General features: G+C 36.3%; 1 protein-coding gene across 3 annotated transcripts in view; it reads right to left on the bottom strand.

Moving 5' to 3' along the window:
- USP9X (ubiquitin specific peptidase 9 X-linked) overlaps window positions 1-20,526 on the bottom strand; it is a 134,119-nt gene that overhangs the window by 64,982 nt on the left and 48,611 nt on the right. For 2 of the 3 annotated variants that reach the window (XM_082609007.1, XM_082609006.1), the window contains 8 exons: window positions 19,055-19,170; window positions 18,353-18,604; window positions 18,138-18,276; window positions 15,541-15,693; window positions 14,522-14,626; window positions 9,998-10,204; window positions 8,473-8,609; window positions 7,146-7,294 (listed from right to left, as the gene is read on the bottom strand). In XM_082609007.1, coding sequence (XP_082465133.1) covers window positions 7,146-7,294; window positions 8,473-8,609; window positions 9,998-10,204; window positions 14,522-14,626; window positions 15,541-15,693; window positions 18,138-18,276; window positions 18,353-18,604; window positions 19,055-19,170 — 1,258 coding nt within the window. The remainder of the gene's footprint in view (window positions 1-7,145; window positions 7,295-8,472; window positions 8,610-9,997; window positions 10,205-14,521; window positions 14,627-15,540; window positions 15,694-18,137; window positions 18,277-18,352; window positions 18,605-19,054; window positions 19,171-20,526) is intronic. The other variant, XM_082609008.1, reaches the window with a different exon arrangement.

The raw sequence follows: 20,526 nt of genomic DNA, 5'->3' as shown, positions 1-20,526 counted from the left end.
GAATAAGAAATTATGTAATTTAAAAAAAGAAATTGTATAATTAGCATTAATTATTGGTATTTTCATACCCTGGATCTTATGGTATGTGTATGCTAGTGCCAAAGAATTCTGATTGTGTGAGACCCTTTAGACATAGTAATGGTAATGTCTTTTTTTTTTTTTAATTTATTTATTTTTGGCTGCATCGGGTCTTCGTTGCTGCACGCGGGCTTTCTCTAGTTGCGGCGAGCAGGGGCTACTCTTCGTTGCAGTGGCTTCTCTTGTTGCGGGGCATAGGCTCTAGGTGTGCAGGCTTCAGTAGTTGCAGCACTCAGCTCAGTAGTTGCAGCATGCAGGCCGTAGAGCGCAGGTTCAGTAGTTGTGGTGCACGGGCTTAGCAGCTCCGCAGTATATGGGATCTTCCCGGACCAGGGCTCGAACCCGTGCCCCCTGCATTGGCAGGCGGATTCTTAACCACTGCGCCACCAGGGAAGTCCAATGAATGTCTTCAAATACAGTGAGGTTTCTTTGAACAAAATCTTAACATGTTGTAAAGATGGACCACTTACAATGTTTAGAAACATCTTTTGATGCTTCGGTGAAGAAAAGCAGCCCAATGTATTATGACTACCTGCTTTCTACTTCCACATAATACTGCTATCTACACAAGTCCTAAACACATATTGTCTACTCCCAAGAAAAGTCAGTTTCATCAGGGCTCAGGACTTGAAGCACTACTTCTCAAGAGGTTTTCTCAAGAAACTGAATAGAATTCTATTCCACTATGTAGAAATTTTCTTTTTCAGAGCATCAGTCAAAGTACCTGAATAAACGATGGACTTTTTTCCTTAACAAGGAGTTTACACACAGTTTTGTTTGTCAGGTTCTTTTTAGGGGAAATTTTAATAATTTCAAAAGTAAGCTTAAAAAATAATATAAGAAACACTTATGGCCTTTACTCATATCACCAGTTGTTTACATTTTGCCCCATTTGCTTAACTAATCATCGCATATATGTATATGTGTGTGTATAATTTTTCTAAACCATTTGAGAGTAACTTGGCGACATGCCCCTTTATTCCTAAATACTGCAATGAATATTTCTGAATAACAAAGACATTCTCTTACATAACCACACACAATTATCAAACTAACACTGATACAATAGTATTGTATTATCTAACCCAAGGCTTCTCAACAGCACATTATTGACGTTTGGGGCTGGATAATTCTTTGCTGTGTTGAACTGCCCTATGCAGCAGTGTAGGATATCTAGCAGCATCCCAGGCCTCTACTCACTAAATTCCAGGAGCATCCTTGCCCAACTGCCCCCCCTCCCAAATTAAGATACCCAAAAAATATCTCCAATTTTACCAGTAATGTCCATTTATGCCTCTTTACCTCAAATCCAAGATTAAGTACACACTGCTTTTAGCTGTCATGCTAATTCTTCTTTAATCTGGAGAATTCAACATTCTTTTTATTTCTTGACCTCTATGAGCCAACTGTGTTGCATGTTGCTTAATGTGGGCTTCTCTGATGCTTCCACATGATTAGATTCAGGCTAGGCATTTTGGCAACAAAGAGTATCACAGAAGTAACCCTATATCCTCCTCAAAGAATCATCATCAGGAGGAATAGCATATGTCATTCTGCGGCAGTATTCATGTCAACTTTGATCACCTGGTCAGTGCGGTTTCCACCAGGTTTCTCCACTGTAAAGTTACTATTTTTCTTTTTAATTAATTTGTGGGGAGATACTTTGAGACTATGTAAATAGCTTGCCTATCAAACTTTTACCCACTACTTTTAGCATCCTCTCACTTTTATTTAGGTAGCAGCACTTTATCAAGAGCTGGGACCCTGAACATAGGGAAGAGATTTGAAAACATTCAGTGAAAGCCAAACAATAATCAAGAAAAGTCAAGAAGGGCTTCCCTGGTGGCGCAGTGGTTGAGAGTCCGCCTGCCGATGCAGGGGACACGGGTTCGTGCCCTGGTCCGGGAAGACCCCACGTGCCACGGAGCAGCTGGGCCCGTGAGCCATGGCTGCAGAGCCTGCATGTCCAGAGCCTGTGCTTCCCAACGGGAGAGGCCACGACAGTGAGAGGCCCGCATACCGCAAAAAAAAAAAAAAAAGAAAAGAAAAGAAAAGTCAAGAAGTAAGAAGATCCCTCTATGCTAAATAGGAATAGAGGAGCCCTACACTTCGCCACAGAGGAGCTTCCGGGCTTATAAAACATAAACAGGATGGTTGGTGGTTCTGCCCATAAACATTCAGCTCTAAATAAATAAAGAGATCAGTTAGCTTATGGCTAAGGCTAACATGAACTGGCTCTTGTCATTTTTTAAAAAATTAATTAATTTATTTATTTTTGGCTGCATTGGGTCTGTTGCTGTGCGCGGATTTTCTCTAGTTGTGGCGAGTGGGGGCTACTCTTCGTTACGGTGCACGGGCTTCTCATTGCCGTGGCTTCTCTTTGTTGCAGATCATGGACTCTAGGCACACAGGCTTCAGTAGTTGTGGCGCACGGGCTTAGCTGCTCTGTGGCATGTGGGATCTTCCCAGACCAGGGCTCAAACCCGTGTCCCCTGCATTGGCAGGTGGATTCTTAAGCACTGTGCCACCAGGGAAGTCCAGGAGTGTGGAGTCTTAACCACTGGACCACCAGGGAAGTTCCTGTATATTGATCTTAATTCCTGCAATCTAGGGGAACTCATTTATTAGTTTTAATAGATTTTAGCAGATTCTTTAGAATTTTCTGTATATGAGATGGTGTTATCCATTAGACATAATTTACAATTTCTTTTCCAATCTGGATGCTTTTTATTTCTTTTTCAGGTCTAGTTGATCTCGCTAGCATCTCCACTAGAATGTTAAATAAAAGAGACTAGAGTGGACATCCTTGTCTCATTCCTAATCCTAAGAGGAAAGCAGCCAGTCTTTCACCATTAAGTATGATGTTAGCTGTAGGTTTTTTGAGATGCCCTTTACCGGGTTAAGGAAATTTCCTTCTATTTCTGGTTTGTTGAATGTTTTTATAATGAAAGGTGTTGGATTTTGTCAAATGCTTTTTCTGCATCTACTGAGATGATCTCATAGTTTGGGCCCTTTATTCTATTAATATGGTATATTACAATTGACTTGGGGTGTCAAATCAACATTGTTACAGGGATACATTCCATTTGGCCCTGGTGCATAATCCTTTTTATATGCTGCTGGATTATGTTTGCTTGTTTTTTGGATAACTTTTGACTACATCACAAGGTATACTGATCTGCAATTTTCTTTTGATGTCTTTGTATTATTTTGGTAGCAGGATAATAATGGCTTCATACTAGGAGCCTGGAAGTATTCCTCTTTTTGAAAGAATATGTGAAGGACTGGCATTAATTCTCCTTTAAATATTCAGTAAATTCAGTAATTCACTAATAAAATTCACTAAACCTGGTTCTGGGCTTTTCTTTGTGGGAAGTTTTTTGATTACTAATTCAATCTTTTTACTTGTTATATATCTATTCAAATTTTCAATTGCTTCTTCAGTCAATTTCAGTAATCTGGCATTCTCTTATTTTTTTAATTTTTGTTAAGGTTAGTGGTGATGGCCTCTCCTTTTTGACTTTCACAACTGAGCCTAACTAAAGGTTTGTAAATTTTGCTCATCTTTTCAAAGAACCAACTTTCAGTTTCATTGATTTTCTCTTCTCTATTTCACTTATTTCTGCTCTAATCTTTATTAATTCCTTTTTGTTTTCGGGTTAGTTTTCTCTATTCTACCTTTTGAAGGTGAAATGTTACTGATTTGCTATCTTTCTTCTTTAATACAGGAATTCTGCAGTATAAATTTCCTCTAGGCACTGATTTAGAAACACTCCGTAAGTTTTGACATTTTGTTCTTTTTCATTCATCTCAGCATATTCTCATTTCACTTGGCATTTCATCTTTGACCCACTGGTTAGTAAAGAATGTATACTTTCCATACACCTATGAAATTCCCAAATTTACTTTTTAATTTATAATTTAATTCCACTGCATACAAAAAACCTACTTGTATGATTTCAATGCTTTTAAAGTTAATAAGCCTTGCTTATAGCCTAGAGTATGGTCTGTCCTGGAGGATATTCTGTGTATACGTGAGAAGAACGTACATTCTGCTGTTTTCGGGTGGAGTATTCTACAGGTATCTTTTAGGTACAGTTTATGGGTTTATAGTGTTCAGGTCTTCTATTCCCCCCTCCGCCCCCCATGGCTTTGACTTACTGTCTGCTGTCAGTTGCTTTCAGCCTAATTACTTCCTTTAGTATTTCTTCAAAGGCAAGTTGGCTAGCAACAAATTATCGCAATGTTTGAGAATGTCTTTACTTTGCCTTCATTTTTGAAAGACAGTTTTGCTGAATGTAAGGTTCTTAGTTGTCAGGTCCCTCCCCTGCCCCTGGCAGTTTGAATAGGTTGTCCTACTGCCTTCTGGCCTCCAATGTTCTGATAAATCAGTTGTTAAATTTTATTGGGGTTTCCTTGTATATGAGGAGGTAATTGAAAGTGGCAGTCCTCAGATACAGAATGCAAAAATGTGATCTACAATAAAGACAAGTCCTCCAACTCTATCCAGAAACCAGGAAAAATGGTAAATAAAACTTTTATAAGTGTTCAAGCCAGTACGAAGTCTATCCTACTAATAAGGTAAACCTTAAGTGAAAACTGAGAGATGGTTTTATACTGTGTTGTATGCATATAAAAAACTTTAAAAAAATGACTTGGTAAGCACCAATGCTTGAAGGCAATAAGAACACGTGAGTAAATATTGCAGATAATTTTAGTAAGTTCATTACTTTATCTAAATAATGTTAAAACAGGAGGCAGAATCAGCTGACCATACTATTGAGGAAATGTCATCACCCCCCCCCCCCACCAAAGCTTAAGATACTAGTACAGATGAAACATGGGCAGGACAAATAATACTGGTGAAATACTTTTCAGAAATTGAGAGTATCAGTAAACTAGAAGCCTGATGTTATCCTGCTGAATAATGTCTCATACCTAATGGGATCCATGCAACACTTTTATTACATAGAGGCTAAAACATAATTTATTTTTGAATTGCAAATTTGGAACTCGGTGGTTGATCGATTTCCAAATGGCGTGAAAGTTTGTTTTAACAGGAGAATTTTACTAGCTTTAAAAATTATTTTCTCCCCCATATTTAAATATCTGGAGACTGATCAGTATTAATCAGAAGATTACTACAATAGAGGAAGAAAAGGTATCAAAGATAGTTAGGACGAACAGAAGGTATGGTGTCAATAAAGTCAGGGGAACATATCAGTAGCAACAAGAATTCAAGGGCTTACTATGTACCAGGCATTATTCTAGCATAAATAACTTGTTCAAGGTCATACACCTAATATGTTAGGTCATGTTTCAAATCTAGGCAGATTCACATCTCTTACTTTGTGAAAATACAGACAATATAAGAAGGGGAAACTGAAGCCTGAAGACATTCAGTCCATGAAATTGAGATGAAGCAATGACTCATGTAGAATTTAACTACAAAGGAAAAGAAAACCCTAGTGAGGCTGAACTGTACATGTATCATCTCCTGATAGCCTCGAGAATCCTGAAAGCAGGATTCTCAACCTCTGACAATGAAATTAAATGAAATACCACATGCAAATAAATTAAGTAAAAATTAGCAATGCAACACATGTGGTTTATATTAAGGCTTCATTTGGGGGGAAGGCCTGCATTGGCATCTGTGAGGGCTTTGTACCATCAAGAAGAGGTGGCATCATAACAGAATGTGAGTTACATCAAACTGAGCCGAGATGTCTGAATGCTTGGGAGTACTACATGCAAACCTCTTTTGCCTCTCTCAGATTTTGTTTGCATTTGGTATATAACATAAATCATATGGTTGATTACTCTATCATGCTACTTAGATGGAACTTAGGACTGAAATGATAAAAGATTATTGCCTGGTGCCTATCAGTTGCCTGATGCTTAAACCGGCTATGCAATCTATTAACTAGGAGGACTCAGCTGGCCCAGAGTGGTAAACGGAAGAACAGAGTCAACAAAATCAGTTCAGGTATCTTGAGAGCTGCTTAGTTTTTCAATTATGTTTATCTGAGTTTTATATGGGAATGTATGTATGTACCTTAAGTGTTAAGCAAAGCAAAAACCTTTTGATTTATAAGCACCTTGGTTGGGATTTTATTCAACAATGCCAAGAGTCTACTCTAATTCTTCAAATAATGAGTATTAGATGTATCCTCATTTTTAATACATGTATTGGCTTCTGCAGACTCTACTATAACATGTTAAAGGAGTGGTATGTTCAGTAACCATTATGTTCAATTCTATCTCTGTGGTAATATAAAGTTTTCTTTCTATGGCAATGTGAAGAAACTTAAACCTACAAGATAGTTCTGGGGTTTATTTTGGGGCCTATGAGTTTGGCATAAGACAGAGGAATATGTACTAAGAACCCATCTGTACCCTAGCACACAGACTCAGACATAACTGTCAGAGGGCAAAAGCACATTGAAACAGAGCTCCACATACAACAGGCGCTTAAAAACGGACTGTTGACACCACAGAAATCTTTACCTTAACATGTTAAAACAAATTCACACTTTGAAACCAATGTAAACGTGTGGATTCTAGTAGCCTCGGATCTCTTTCTTATAAACTCTTAATTCATAAAGTCTGAAGAACTTATGAAACATGGACTTAGGATTACAAAAGAACTATAGTATTTGCAAGAACAGACTTAGGCAAAAGTTTTCTTGAAACGATAAAGGTGGTGGTAGTAAGGAAACAAAGGATGAAAATGAGTCAGGTACATACCTAGGAAGGTAACAACCAATTGTAGTATAGGCAGGCAGAGCTCCCAGGCAGGGAAGAAAAAGCAATCAATTTAACAAGGAGAGTGGGTAAGGCAAGCACTTAGTAAAGAGGCTTGAAACGCTGGCCTGGAGTTTAGAGTGTGTAAGATTTGGGAGTAAAAGTGGATCACAAGTTCATAAAGGAACACAGTTTATAAAATCAACTACCTCGCATCTTTAAAAATACATTTGTTGTCACTTCTAAGGTAACTGATGAAAAAAAATGCTGGTAAGGGAAACTGCTGTTATTTTTCATAGTTCATGTTAGCTTACAATACATACCTCTAGCATATAGTCTCATGCTTTCCATATAAGTTGCAAGGTTTTCTGCTACCAGAGTAACTAGGGCATGATTGTGCTGAAGTTGATTGATTAAGTCATGGCGATAGAATACATGGGGACTTCGCTGAGTTTGACTGAAACGAGAAGAACTTAACAATATAATTAGGCAATTAAACTCTGTTGTAATCGAAAGAGCTTATACAATCTAAATTCTGAGATACTAATTTAAACACTTAAAATGGTTTCGTTCATAACAGAATTAACTTTGGGCCATTTATTTTCTTTAATGACAATATTAAGCTATTTAAAAGAAAATAATCAATGCCTCAAAAACAAGACATTAATTCCACTATTCTTCCTTCATACAAAAACTATGCACTAATATTCTCCAATTTCACACTATGGGATAATCAATGACTGATTTCTTCTCCCATACTACAGTAGTACCAAAGCACTTACAAGTTTACATGATTATTTCCAGAATTATAAAACAGAAACATTTCTTGTAACACTAGCGCCACAAAGATTATGGTTGTAAATGTAGTGGAGAATTTAATCAAAGAAAGTGCTTTCGTTAAAATTTTATTTATTAGGCATTCAAAGTACAGAATTATCTCTTATTTCCATCAAGTATGCCAGATAATTTCAGTGGCATGTGTTGTATCTATTAATTTCATTCCTCACTGCATTTTATCCTTCCTTCTTTGTTTCCCTTTTTGCCTGTATCTACCCTAATCCATATTATATATTTCTTACAGACATTATATTTCCGTAATTGGTTTACTTTGCAATGTTTTAACGTTTTATTAACTTTGAAATGTCATACTACAGAAGTTTTCACAGTAAAATAAACCTATTGGCTTTTTAAAAAGTTTTTAAAGTTAATTTCAAACACTAGATTTCAGGTATGTTCAAATGATGAAAGATGACAGGTATAGTTTAAAAATACTTTTTTCTGATTTATTTTAGCTAAATTTCTGTTAAGTAGCCGACTTTAAATATCTTACATGCCAAACTTTAGTTACTGGAATAATTTGTTCTTGTACTTTCTGGTTATAAGAGTGGGAACAGATAACATGAAAGCAATATTATCATCTTTATTCTGATACTTATCACTAAATTGTGTCTTACTTCCTCATCAATAAAAGAGGTGGATATGATAAAGGAATCCTCTTTTGTTCAAATTTAATCCATGTGTAAGCGTCCTGTCACCCCACTGTAATTTTCTTTTTTAAAATTAAAACTTGCTTTCACCAACTGACAATGCCGTTTCTTTTCAATAAAATACATAAATAAAAATATTGAAATTTTCTGTTAAAAGCCTTACCTCAAATTTTGAGGTGCTTCGCCAAACAAACTACAGATTTCTCTTATTTGTTTCAGTGCAGGAATTACCCATTTGTCATTTGTACGAAGTTCTTCTATAAAGCGATCTATCCACTGTATCTTCTGTGTGTCACGGTCCTTAAAAAACAATTTCAATGTTTTATATAGGTCAATACTCAGGAGAATTCCACCTTCAAATTAGTTTGAGAATTACAAAACAGAGCTTTTCTTGTAAGATTAGCATCATACACATTATGCTGTAACTGCAGTAAAGAATTTAATAATAATAAAAAGCTGCTTTTAAGTACATTTTTAATCCACATATACTACCAAAACTCCCCAAAGTAAAACACTATTATAAAAACTCAACATGACACGGATTCAGATATATCTACAGAAAGGTATTAAGCACACTGAAAAGTTTGATTTTAAGTTGCCAGGAGGTAGACATTTAGCTTTATCCAATGTATTAAGAGATTCTACCACATAATAAAATCCAGCGATAACACGTAACTCCAATTGTTACTCTGTATGGGTTTGTTTTTAGCATAGTAAGGAACATTGAAAATTTATGTTTTACCAAGAAAATAGTACGGCAACTGAGTGAAAAAAATTCACCAAAAATAAATTCACACACAAGAAGAGAGACAGAAACAGGTATAAGCAATTAAAAATGAATGTTATAAAATCAAAATTCCTTCAGATATATTTTACTTCTCGTCCTTTATTTACTTTACTCCTTCCCTGAGTCAATAATAATCAGAAATGTAGGTCTGTATACCTAACAATTTTAAGTACAGATTATTATTAGTTTGTGTTTGTGTCTCTCTTTAATGAAATAATTTAAACACAAGGTTCTTATTACTATTTGGTACACTAAATACTTGAGGAACTGCTAGTACAACTAGTGGGAAAAAGAAAAGAAAACACCTACACCTACGTGAGCTTATTAGTTCTTACCTAATTTCAGTTCATTAGTATAGGAACTAGTTTTAACAGGTAGGAAATCAGTTACTCAGCAATATTCATTTTACCATGAATTAAAAAGATACACATGCTACAAGTTAGAATACAGGGAAGCTGTTGTGTGATCTGCTCATAGGGAAGGCACTAAATGTTTTAGTGTTTAGGAAGTTCTACCAATTCTTCTTAACTTCCGTAAGAAGCAAAGAAAACCTAACTTCTCTTACCTCTAAAGTCCATAATCAACTTTAATATCTTATATGATCTATTGATATTTGAAACTGGTATTTCAGCACCATACATCTGACACTACCACCACTACATTACTCGTTTTGTTTATACCGTCTTTCTACTAAGAAGACTAAACTGCTTTTAGATGATGCACAAAACTTAGACATAGAGACCTAAGAGGAAGGTGGACTTACATGAACAAAGTATGTCAATTCTTAAAGATCACTTCAAAAATAACAATGTCAGAAAAACCTGGAACTATTCTATATCTAAGCCATCCTCATGGTGAAGGAGAAGGGTCACAAAAAGTGAGCAAGGCAGCAAAACCTTACCTGGGAGCAACTATAATCTAGTATTTTTATGTGGGCACTGAGAGCCAGGTCCATGATGTCTACAGGCACATCATCACTATGGGCCAGATTCCACAGGAGGTTCAACACTTTGTGTGCCATCACACCATCTTTATCATCTTCTGCAAGACGACGTATCAGCTCAAGTAGCTTTTCTCGCTGCTTTTTACTTGCATTTGTCCAACTGGCCTAGAAATTTTTTTTTAAATGATATGGAAACAACACATATTTATTGGTCACTGCTTAAAATTGTCACTGGATAAACTATATTCATCAGAAAAACAACACAGCTGAGCACAGCATTATTCAAGTGGTATCTGAGCGATAAGACAGGACAGATTTAAACTCCAGGAAAAACAAAAGAATCTCCGTTTACAGTTAAATACCATAGATCAGAGTTTCTCAACCTTGGTACTACAAACATTCTGGACTGGAAAACTCTTCTTCCAGTTTTGTGGGGGGCTGTCACGTGCACTGTATGAAGTTTAACAGCACCCCTGGCCTCTACCCCACTAGAAGCCAGTAGCAACTCCTCCTCCTATAGCTGTGACAACGAAAAGTATCTCCAGATATTGCCAAGCATCTCTGGGAAGCCAAACAGCCTCCTGTTGAAAACTACTGCCTTAGATTCAGTCTGTCATTTGCACTTTTAAAATTATATTAAAAGATGTTAAAGACAACTTGATATACAAAGATTTTCATAATAAATGAAAAAAGCCTTTTATAGAGCAATGTGCATTACACGCATTTAAAAACAGAAGTCTATAACAAAGTCTGTTATTATCCAAGACTTACACAGAACAGAAATGATACAATGCTATTTCAATTTAGAAGACAGAATACTCATTTAAAAACTCTAAAATGGAAAAAAACAAAAAACAAACCCTCTCTAAAATGGTACTTTTTAAATGCCCAGTTTATACAATGGGGTATGTGTGCAGGCTGGTGGCATCTGGTGGGTAGAGGTCAGGGATGTTGCTAAACAACATGAGGAAAGGTGTATGTATAAAGTTGATAATCAGTGTTTATTGGAAAATAAACTGAAATCAACCTAATGGCAAATAGCAGAAGGATGATTAAGTAAATTACAGAGGATCCTTTCAATGGAATTATTATTCAGACATTTACAATGTGATAAATACAGGATATGTCATAAGTCAACTGGAGTGCATACTTCTAATTTCTCCTAGACCCCTTAAAATTATGAAAGGAATAAGAGAAAGCTGCTAGGAATATACGAAAAGACTGAAATATTAGACTATATTACAATTAAGAACATTTTAAAGAGAGAGACCAGCAAGCATTATGTGCCTCCTAAAGAAGAGTACATCACCACCTACGATATATTCTAGCAAAACAACAACAAAAAAGGCTCTGTATCATACTTCTGATATACAGCAAAGCAATAATCAATCCAGTTTCCTCAACAAATAATTTACAAGGAAAAAGTAAAGACAAAGGGGGGAACTGTAGATTCAAAGAGACTTAAAAGACATATGCAACTGATTACAAACTATGGAGCGTAGCTCAAACAAACTCCAAAAATAAGGTATAATCTGAGGCAACTAAAGTTTTATGACTATGTGACAATATTAAGGAATTATTAGTTTTTAGGTATGATAAGGATATTGTGAAGTTTTTCTTTATGTACTTATCTCTAACAGACATATACTAAAGTCATTAAATATGTAAAGGAGAATCTATTAAGAACATTTGTTCAGGGCTTCCCTGGTGGCGCAGTGGTTAAGAATCCACCTGCTAATGCAGGGGACATGGGTTCGAGCCCTCGTCCGGGAAGATCCCACATGCCATGGAGCAGCTAAGCCCGTGTACCACAACTCCTGAGTCTGCGCTCTAGAGCCCACGTGCCACAACTACTGAAGCCTGCACGCCTAGAGCCCATGCTCCACAACAAGAGAAGCCACCACAATGAGAAGCCCACGCACCGCAATGAAGAGTAGCCCCCGCTTGCCACAACTAGAGAAAGCCCGTGCCCAGCAACAAAGACCCAACGCAGCCAAATAAATCAATAAAAATTCCTTGCTTAAAAAAATAAAGAACATTTGTTCATCCAAAGCCACCATAAGGTGAGTAAAAAAACAAAACAAAACAAAAAAAACAACCACAATTTGCAATACTTAAACTGATAAAGATGACTAGCATTCAGAATATGTCAAGAATTCCTAAGAACCAATAAGAAAAGTACAAACAACTCAAAAGGGAAAAATTAGGCAAAAGACTTGATTGAATAGGCTTTTCACACACACACAAAAGGAGAATAGAAACATATGAAAAGATGTTCAACTTCATTAGTGATCAAGGATATAAAAACCACTATGGGGGCTTCCCTGGTGGCGCAGTGGTTGAGAGTCCGCCTGCCGATGCAGGGGACACGGGTTTGTGCCCTGGTCCGGGAAGATCCCACGTGCCGCGGAGCGGCTGGGCCCATGAGCCATGGCCGCTGAGCCTGCGCGTCCGGAGCCTGTGCTCCGCATCGGGAGAGGCCACAGCAGTGAGAGGCGCGCGTACCGCAAAAAAAACAACAAACAATACGACAATGAAGTAACATTTCATACCAAGCAGACTGTCAAAACTCACAAATTCTGACAAAAACAAGTGTTGGCAAGGATGTGAAAATCTCAATGGGACTGTAAACTGGTATAACCACTTTGAAGAACGAAGACTGAATTAGAACTCAGACATTGAAAAAACAGACCAGCTAGACCAGGCAAGTACATAAGTCTAATCAATAAGCTTTGAAATCATTTGGTTGCACTCTATAAAGAACTGCAAAGTGACCTGGACTTCATGCTTCTTTTGAATCATCTGTAGTAGAAAGTTTCAAGACACACTCCATAAGAACGTTAGTTTTATCAACACCTCAAAAAACAGTGCTTGTTACCAAATAGTAAGCGCTCAATAAACATCTATTAATCCAAAGGGGGGGAGAGCATAGATGGAATTATTTTTATATTTAGACTATTATTGTATTTAGACCACTCTTATAAGAGGGGGTGGAGGGTCCAGAGAATGTAATAACAGTCAACCTCTTCTTTCTCCTCCCATCATGGTCGTCACTGGTCACGTACCATCCTTTCATAAGTCATCTCAAAATTAAAAATGAATGGCAATTAACTTTAGAGTACCCACCGTAACTGATTCTATTATTTCCTTAGCTGCCTTTGTTGTACTTCAAACTTAATTTTTCCATAAGGCAGTGATTTACAACTTTAATGTACTTAAGATTCATCTGAGAATCTTGCTTAAAATACAGACTCCCAGGCCCCATTCCTAGCAACTCAGAGTTAATTGGTCTCGGGTAGAAGCCAGTAATTGGTATTATTTTTTCTTTAAAATTGTGAAATACACATCAAGAAAGGTACAAACATACACATTATACTACATAATGTAAACACCTATGTAACTATTACCCAGGTCAAAAATAATATGGTAAGCAGCACTCCAGAAGCTAGCTGGGTCTATTTCTGAAGTTTATGTTAATGCAATCAAGGTATATGAAATTCTTGTGTGCCTTCATTCCTTTCTTCAACCTTCTGTTTATTAGACTCACCCTTGTGGCTGAGCTGCTCAAATCTGCTCATTCTCATTGTTACGTTTCATTATATGAACATTCCACAATTTATCCATCTTACATAGCAATTTTTAGCTATTATAAATAATTCTGCCACAAATGTTGACTGTGTATACTGGTGTACATATGCATGAGTTTCTCTACAGTATATATTCAGAAGTCAAACCGACTAAGTCATGAAAATCTTACACTTTTCCAGAAACACCAAACTATTTTCCTAAGTGGTTGTAGGAACTTATGTTCCCACCAGCAGTCAGTATAACTGTTATAACTGTTACTTTTAACAAGATACCTTCATGATCTAATGCCAGTTGTTAACAGAATGCCCCTCTGTGAACACTGCCATAACATCTTGTGTTCTTAATCCACAAATTCACCAAACACTTGGCTTTTACAAACCCAGCACTAGTAACTGGAGAGAGACCACTACACAATATGGCTTTAAAAAGTGCATGGTGGTACCAATGCAGATATGACTGTAGGAGCTCTTGGGCTACCTTCTGAATTACATTTCCATTAAGTCCATGAATTACATTTCCAATTTGCCTGTGCATATCACCCCAGACTATTAAGGTATTGGTAGTCCTTGCTGTTGATTCTTTATTTTTCATTGCAACCAATTAATCCTTCCCTGCAGCCCTACAGTTCACTTGAACCTATAATAAAAACACAAACTGCTAGGGGAAAGGAATCCAAATTGACAACTGAATTAAAAAAAAAAATCCTTATTTATGAGGACTATTATTATAAAAATGAACATCAAGATCTCATTGAAAAAGAAAACAATGGTCAATTCCTTTATACTAGAAACTGTTTAATGATTTCCATTTAAGTACTTACTGGGTAAGAACCATTCATAGATTTAATGAATTATTCTATTAAAAATGAAACTGTACTACTATGTTAACTATTACCTTAAAGCAATCAAAAAGATGATCAAGTTGCTCAGGAGAAAAATCCCATGCCAACTTTGCCAGTAGATCATGTACATTCTTCACAATGGCTTCATGCTTCCCTGCCTATTGAAAAACCAAAGAAAATCAGACCATACTAAAATTTGAACAGCAATAAGTAGCATACACTGTCTGTGGAAAACTACTAATTAATAAAGTATTCCCATCTCCGACTAACTGTGTAACCTAAGAAAATTCCTAATATTTTACATGTTTTAGAACTGCCATCTAAAACCTGACAACTCAATTCCTTGACATACATGGTTAACGTAGACTTTGGGAATTCATGTGAACTTTTATTACAGTTTATTGAATTTAACATGCCAGTTCTAACATTGCAAATAGGCGAATAAGGCCCACCAGTGGTACTGTTTCAAAACTGGAACCTTAAGCACTCAAAGGCAAAACTGAATGCTTTCTTGGTTTCTACAGACTCAATAAGCAAAGCTTTGTAATCTAGAACTCATCAATACTTCCCAAGTGATCCATGAATAGAAACTTGTCATTAAGATAATCAAAGGAATCACATAGTTTCTATCTCTGAGACCAAAGATCACTTATCCTTCTAAAAGCTATTAATCCTTTGGATTATTACAGGTTTTTATAAATAATCTAGTGATTTAACTTTCCTGACATCAGACTTCTTTGTTTTAAGTATATGAAGAAACCAATTATGGATGTCTTATACTCTTTCAATAGACATTTCTTATTATTTTACGTTTGCCTCTTATTTAAAACCTACATATTGCCAACCTTTACCAAATACATACAGTAGATGTCGGAATATTTTTTATTTTAAAAATATTACTGGCCATCTCAAAAGGATTCTTGACAGGACTTCTGTAAACAATAAGCATTTACCTATACTGAAATTCAAACAGTATAAGTCTTCATCCCATTTAACTACAAGTACTACCATTTCTTTAGTTTTTAGTACATTTCTTTTATAAACCAAAGAGCCACCATCTTAAATTCCTTACCTGCGCTGCCCAGATATTATCAAGATCTTGTAAGGTCAGGGCCTTTTCTTTGATGACAAAACGAAGAATCTTCTCTAGCTTTTCTACATACTGTGGTTGATGAAGACTATCTCGCAAGACTATTGATAAAATATTGTTCTGCTGTATCCACTCCTAAATAGAATTCAAACACTTGTTTCAAAGCTTCTAAAAATATATACAAAGTATTGTTCACACTTTTAGCTTCCAGGGTTTTTTTTTCTTTCTTTCTTTCTTTCTTTTTTTTTTAGTTGCAGCATGCACGTGGGATTTAGTTCCCCAACCAGGGATCGAACCCGGGCCCCCTTGAATTGGGAGCGCAGTCTTGCCCACTGAACCACCAGGGAAGTCCCTGTTCACACTTTTAAACATTAGTAGGAATTTAAAAACTCAAAATATGGGCTTCCCTGGTGGCGCAGTGGTTGAGAGTCCACCTGCCGATGCAGGGGACACGGGCTCGTGCCCCAGTCCGGGAAGATTCCACATGCCGCGGAGCGGCTAGGCCCGTGAGCCACGGCCGCTGAGCCTGCGCTCCGCAACAGGAGAGGCCACAACAGTGAGAGGCCCGCGTACCGCAAAAAAACAAAAACAAACAAAAAAACAAAACAAAAAAACCCTCAAAATATAATGCACTAATGTAACATGGTTATGTGTTCTTTTGATACAAAATTATGAAAAATCACAATAATTTCATGGAACTTAATTTTGCACATACAGAAATGTTTCCATGAATTAGAAACAGTGAAGTCATTAAAAAGATTCTACTCCAGCATTTACTCAGAAAATTATTATTTAAATGTAGCAACTGGGCTTCCCTGGTGGCACAGTGGTTAAGAATCCGCCTGCCAACGCAGGGGACACAGGTTTGCGCCCTGGTCTGGGAAGATCCCACATGCCGCGGAGCAACTAAGCCCGTGCGCCACAACTACTGAGCCTGCACTCTAGAGCCCGCGAGCCACAACTACTGAAGCCTGCGCACCTAGAGCCGGTGCTCCACAACAAGAGAAGCCACCGCAATGAGAAGCCCACGCACCACAACAGAGTAGCCCCCTCTCGCCACAACTAGAGAAAGCCCACGCACAGCAACGAAGACCCAACGCAGCCAAAAATAAATAAATAAAATAAATTTTTAAATAAATAAATGTAGCGATCACCATGGTTTAGGTATGGTGGGTTATAGGACCTATTTTAAGATCTTTAGATTTTTTTATACCAGTTTTGATTTGGGTGAAAAGGTACTTTTAACTTTTATTTACTAACCAATTACACTATTATTGCTTATCCATTAGCTTTTTAATCTTCTCAACAATCCTAATGAAGGCTGTATTACCCTATTATGGAAAAGTAAACAGGCTCAGAAGTGTTGGAACCAGAATCTGAATCAAGGCTGAAAGCTACCGAAGTCTGTGTTTCTCTAACACTATGCTATATTGCTTGACAGGTATTTATTTAATATTTAAATCAACAAAAGAAAACTAACTCATGATACAATACAAAGGTAACAGTCCATATTGTATGATTTTACACTATTCAACTTAATGAGAATAAAAAGTACTTAGCCCCAAAATGTGCTAGAGAAAGGAAGTACACTTCTCAGCTGGTAAAGGTCCTTTTTTACTTCTAATCTATTACAGACAGATATTTTTGTAGAATACAATTAAAATGTGGCAATATCAAATTGCTACAGAAGTTTCTAAACACTCAATGCCATCTGCCATATTCATCTAGCCTTGGCAATAGCTCAAGGACCAGAACCAGACCTCAGACCACACTGAGTAGCTCTGTGCCCGACTTTCCACAAGGTGAACAGACAAATCAGATACACAAAACTAGATGTCTACCACCTGACCCCCTAACACAGGGCCAATGTGTCTAGGCATCCTCCACATACTTTTTATCACATTCTAATCACTGTTTTCCCTATTAAACTGAGGCCTCCTTGAGGTCAAGGACAGTTCTTTTACAGATGTCTCCTCAGTACCGTCAGACAGTATGCACTAAAGTTATTCAACCAATATTTAAGTAGCATTCTTATTCATTTTAAACTATAATATATGCAAATTATCTAGGGTAAATAAAGTTTCCTAAACTTTCAACATCAAAATGATGTAAATATAAGTGCTTAAGCAAAGTCCTTACAATGATGACAAAACATTAACTCATGTGTATCTTATTCCAATAATTATATTTCCTATTTTAAAATCTTTAAGTGGAATTCGTCAAATGAATAGGCCACTTCATTCAATAGCTACCAGATACTACCCAATCTATTCCCCAAATCACCTATATTTACTCAATTTCAACCCCCACCCGACAAGCTAATAATTACTTCAGAACACCTACATTCGGCAATAAGCTTATAAAAGATGTGCTAAGCTATCCATTATCATCAAACAATTATATATCACCAAATATACCAAATAATAAACCATGTTATCACAAAAAGTTCTCAGGATTAACAGTTGTAAATCAATCCACACACCTCCCAATTTCATTAACATTACTAACTTTAAGTAGAGCTATTCTGATTTTTGCCTTAGATAGGTTCTTATTCATGAAAGTAGAATCAAAGGACTTACTGCCATTCGTTCAGCTGTGAGCCATTCTTCCTCCTCAGGGTTACCATGCCGGTGAGTGTAGTATGATACACTAGATATCACTTTATTAACTTCATTAAGTGCATTCATCTTTCCATTAAAAGAAGAAATTTGCAATAATCTGTAAGAGAAATTCAGTGTTAAATACGATTCTAAACATTCACATAAATAATTATTTCAAGAGGTAAATATCTTACCTAAGTATCATTTTTAACCTAAATATTTCTAAATTTTTTACAGTTTCTTCTTGTCCTGGAACCCTTGAAGCTAAATTTTTCAACGATTTAATAATCATTGAAAGAGCATCATTTTTGGCTTCATTCTTTGCTTCTTTTTTCAGTTCTTCATCAGTTAAGTTTTCTAAAAACTGTGGAACCATTTCTATTATTGGAAGGAAGTACTTTTTCACTGTATGAAGAGTGAGAAACTCATAGCATTGTCCAAATGGTCTGAAACAAGAAAGACAAAAATCTTTTAACATTCAATTTCTTACAATTCAACTAGGATTGAACTCAGACTGTACCTATTACTTTAAAACAATCTGGGGACTTCCCTGGTGGTCCAGTGGTTAAGACTCCGCACTCCCAATGCAGGGGTGCGGGTTCAATCCCTGATTGGGGAACTAGATCCTGCATGCTGCAACTAAGAGCCCGCATGCTGCAACCAAAGATCCCGCGTGCCGCAACAAAGACCCAGCACAGCCAAATAAATATTTTTTAAAAATAATAATAAAAAATAAAAAAATAAAATAAACCAGAGTATTTCCTTTAAAAAATAAAAAAATCCAAGTTACCAGCTAAAGAGAAGAAACCACATTTGAAATAAGAAACAACTTTTATCAAGCAATTAAGTAGCAATTTCTATAATGCACTGAAGATTAATTTTAAAACATAACTTACTTAATAAGGGCTGCAATTATTTGAACATTTAATGCTGATCCATTAATAAAACGATCATGCAAAATCTGAAACCCATTTAAAGTGCCGAATTTGTTGAGAAGATCCACGAGCCAACCCTGCAACAATACAGTTAATAAAAAAGTTAACTTCCTGCTTTTGGGGGGGAAAAATGCTATCTGAAGTAATTTCTTGATTGAAACATACTAGAAACAGGAAATTCAATAAAAGAAAATTATTATGTAAAACCATCTTTGAAAAAAGACACGAAATATTGCATATTATTCACAGTAATCCTGTCTGTGAGAAAAGCATAAGTAGTAGATCACTAGGGCACAGTTGTTTGTTTGTAACGATATAGCTGGTGAACAGGAATTAGAAGCCACGCTTCTATCTCAGAGATCCCACCATATGAGAATACCTTATTATCTGAAGGTATTTTAAAAAACTTAAGGGGGTAAAAAGACTCTTTAAAAAAAAGATATTTGGTAACCTAAGAGATTGCTTGAATTTATTTTTTGTTGTAGTTGTGAATAACTACAAACACCCTAGAAATACAATAATCTTAAAGCCAAAGAGTGACCTATCCATTAAAAACTAATCCCTGGTATTCTATTTTTTGTTCCTAACTAGAACATGCTGGTTGATGCTTTGTTTTGACTCATGTGAATAAACCCAGTTCTCATCTTAGAGGTACCACAATACAATAGTAAGAATTATCTTTCAACCTCTTTAAGGGATGGCAAGTAACTCACAAGTACAGTGCAGCTGGGATAGGCAAATTAAAAAGGAATCAAAAGCTTATACAGATAAAAGAATCAAATGTATCTAAAGAGTCATGTACTTAAGACAACCTTTAATTCCTTGCCTTCTTCTAAAAGGCCACATTTTGGAAGTCACTGAGGGAAGAAAAACAAGAGGGGGAAAAAGGGGCACTTTCTCTACTTAAGTCTTAAGCAAAAATAATTTCTACAGCTATTCAAAAACAAACAAAAAGCAGTGTTCAGGACAAACGGAAAACGCTAAGTAAAAGGTAACTGCTTTAAAGAGACACTATGGTAGTTCTGATATGATTTTTATGAGACTCTAAATCAATTAAATTCTCAAATAAATCAACTACCATATTTCTATGTAAGTTCATTATAATGTTTTCCTTTTTATTTGGCCTTAAAAGGCTAAATCAAAACAATTAAAACTCTGATTCTTACAAAGAAATCTGTTGAGATAAAGTCAGATACAAAAGAATTTATGTCAATTTAATTTTCATAAGGTATTTTAAATAGACAAAACTAAACTACAGGGATTATGGACATGTGCTCGAGTCCAGCTATAAAGAAAAGCAAGGAAATGATTTTATTAGTCAGGACATTACTTAATGTTAGGAAGGCCAGAGGGGGCAATGATTGGGAGGGAGTGTGGAAGGGGGCCTCCGGGGAGTGACAATGTACTATTTTTCTTGACCTGAGTGGGTTACA

This window comes from Mesoplodon mirus (genome assembly GCF_964341445.2).
Source record: "Mesoplodon mirus genome assembly, chromosome: X".
Taxonomy (NCBI): Eukaryota; Metazoa; Chordata; class Mammalia; order Artiodactyla; family Ziphiidae; genus Mesoplodon; species Mesoplodon mirus.
This window is presented reverse-complemented; position numbering and strand designations above follow the sequence as displayed.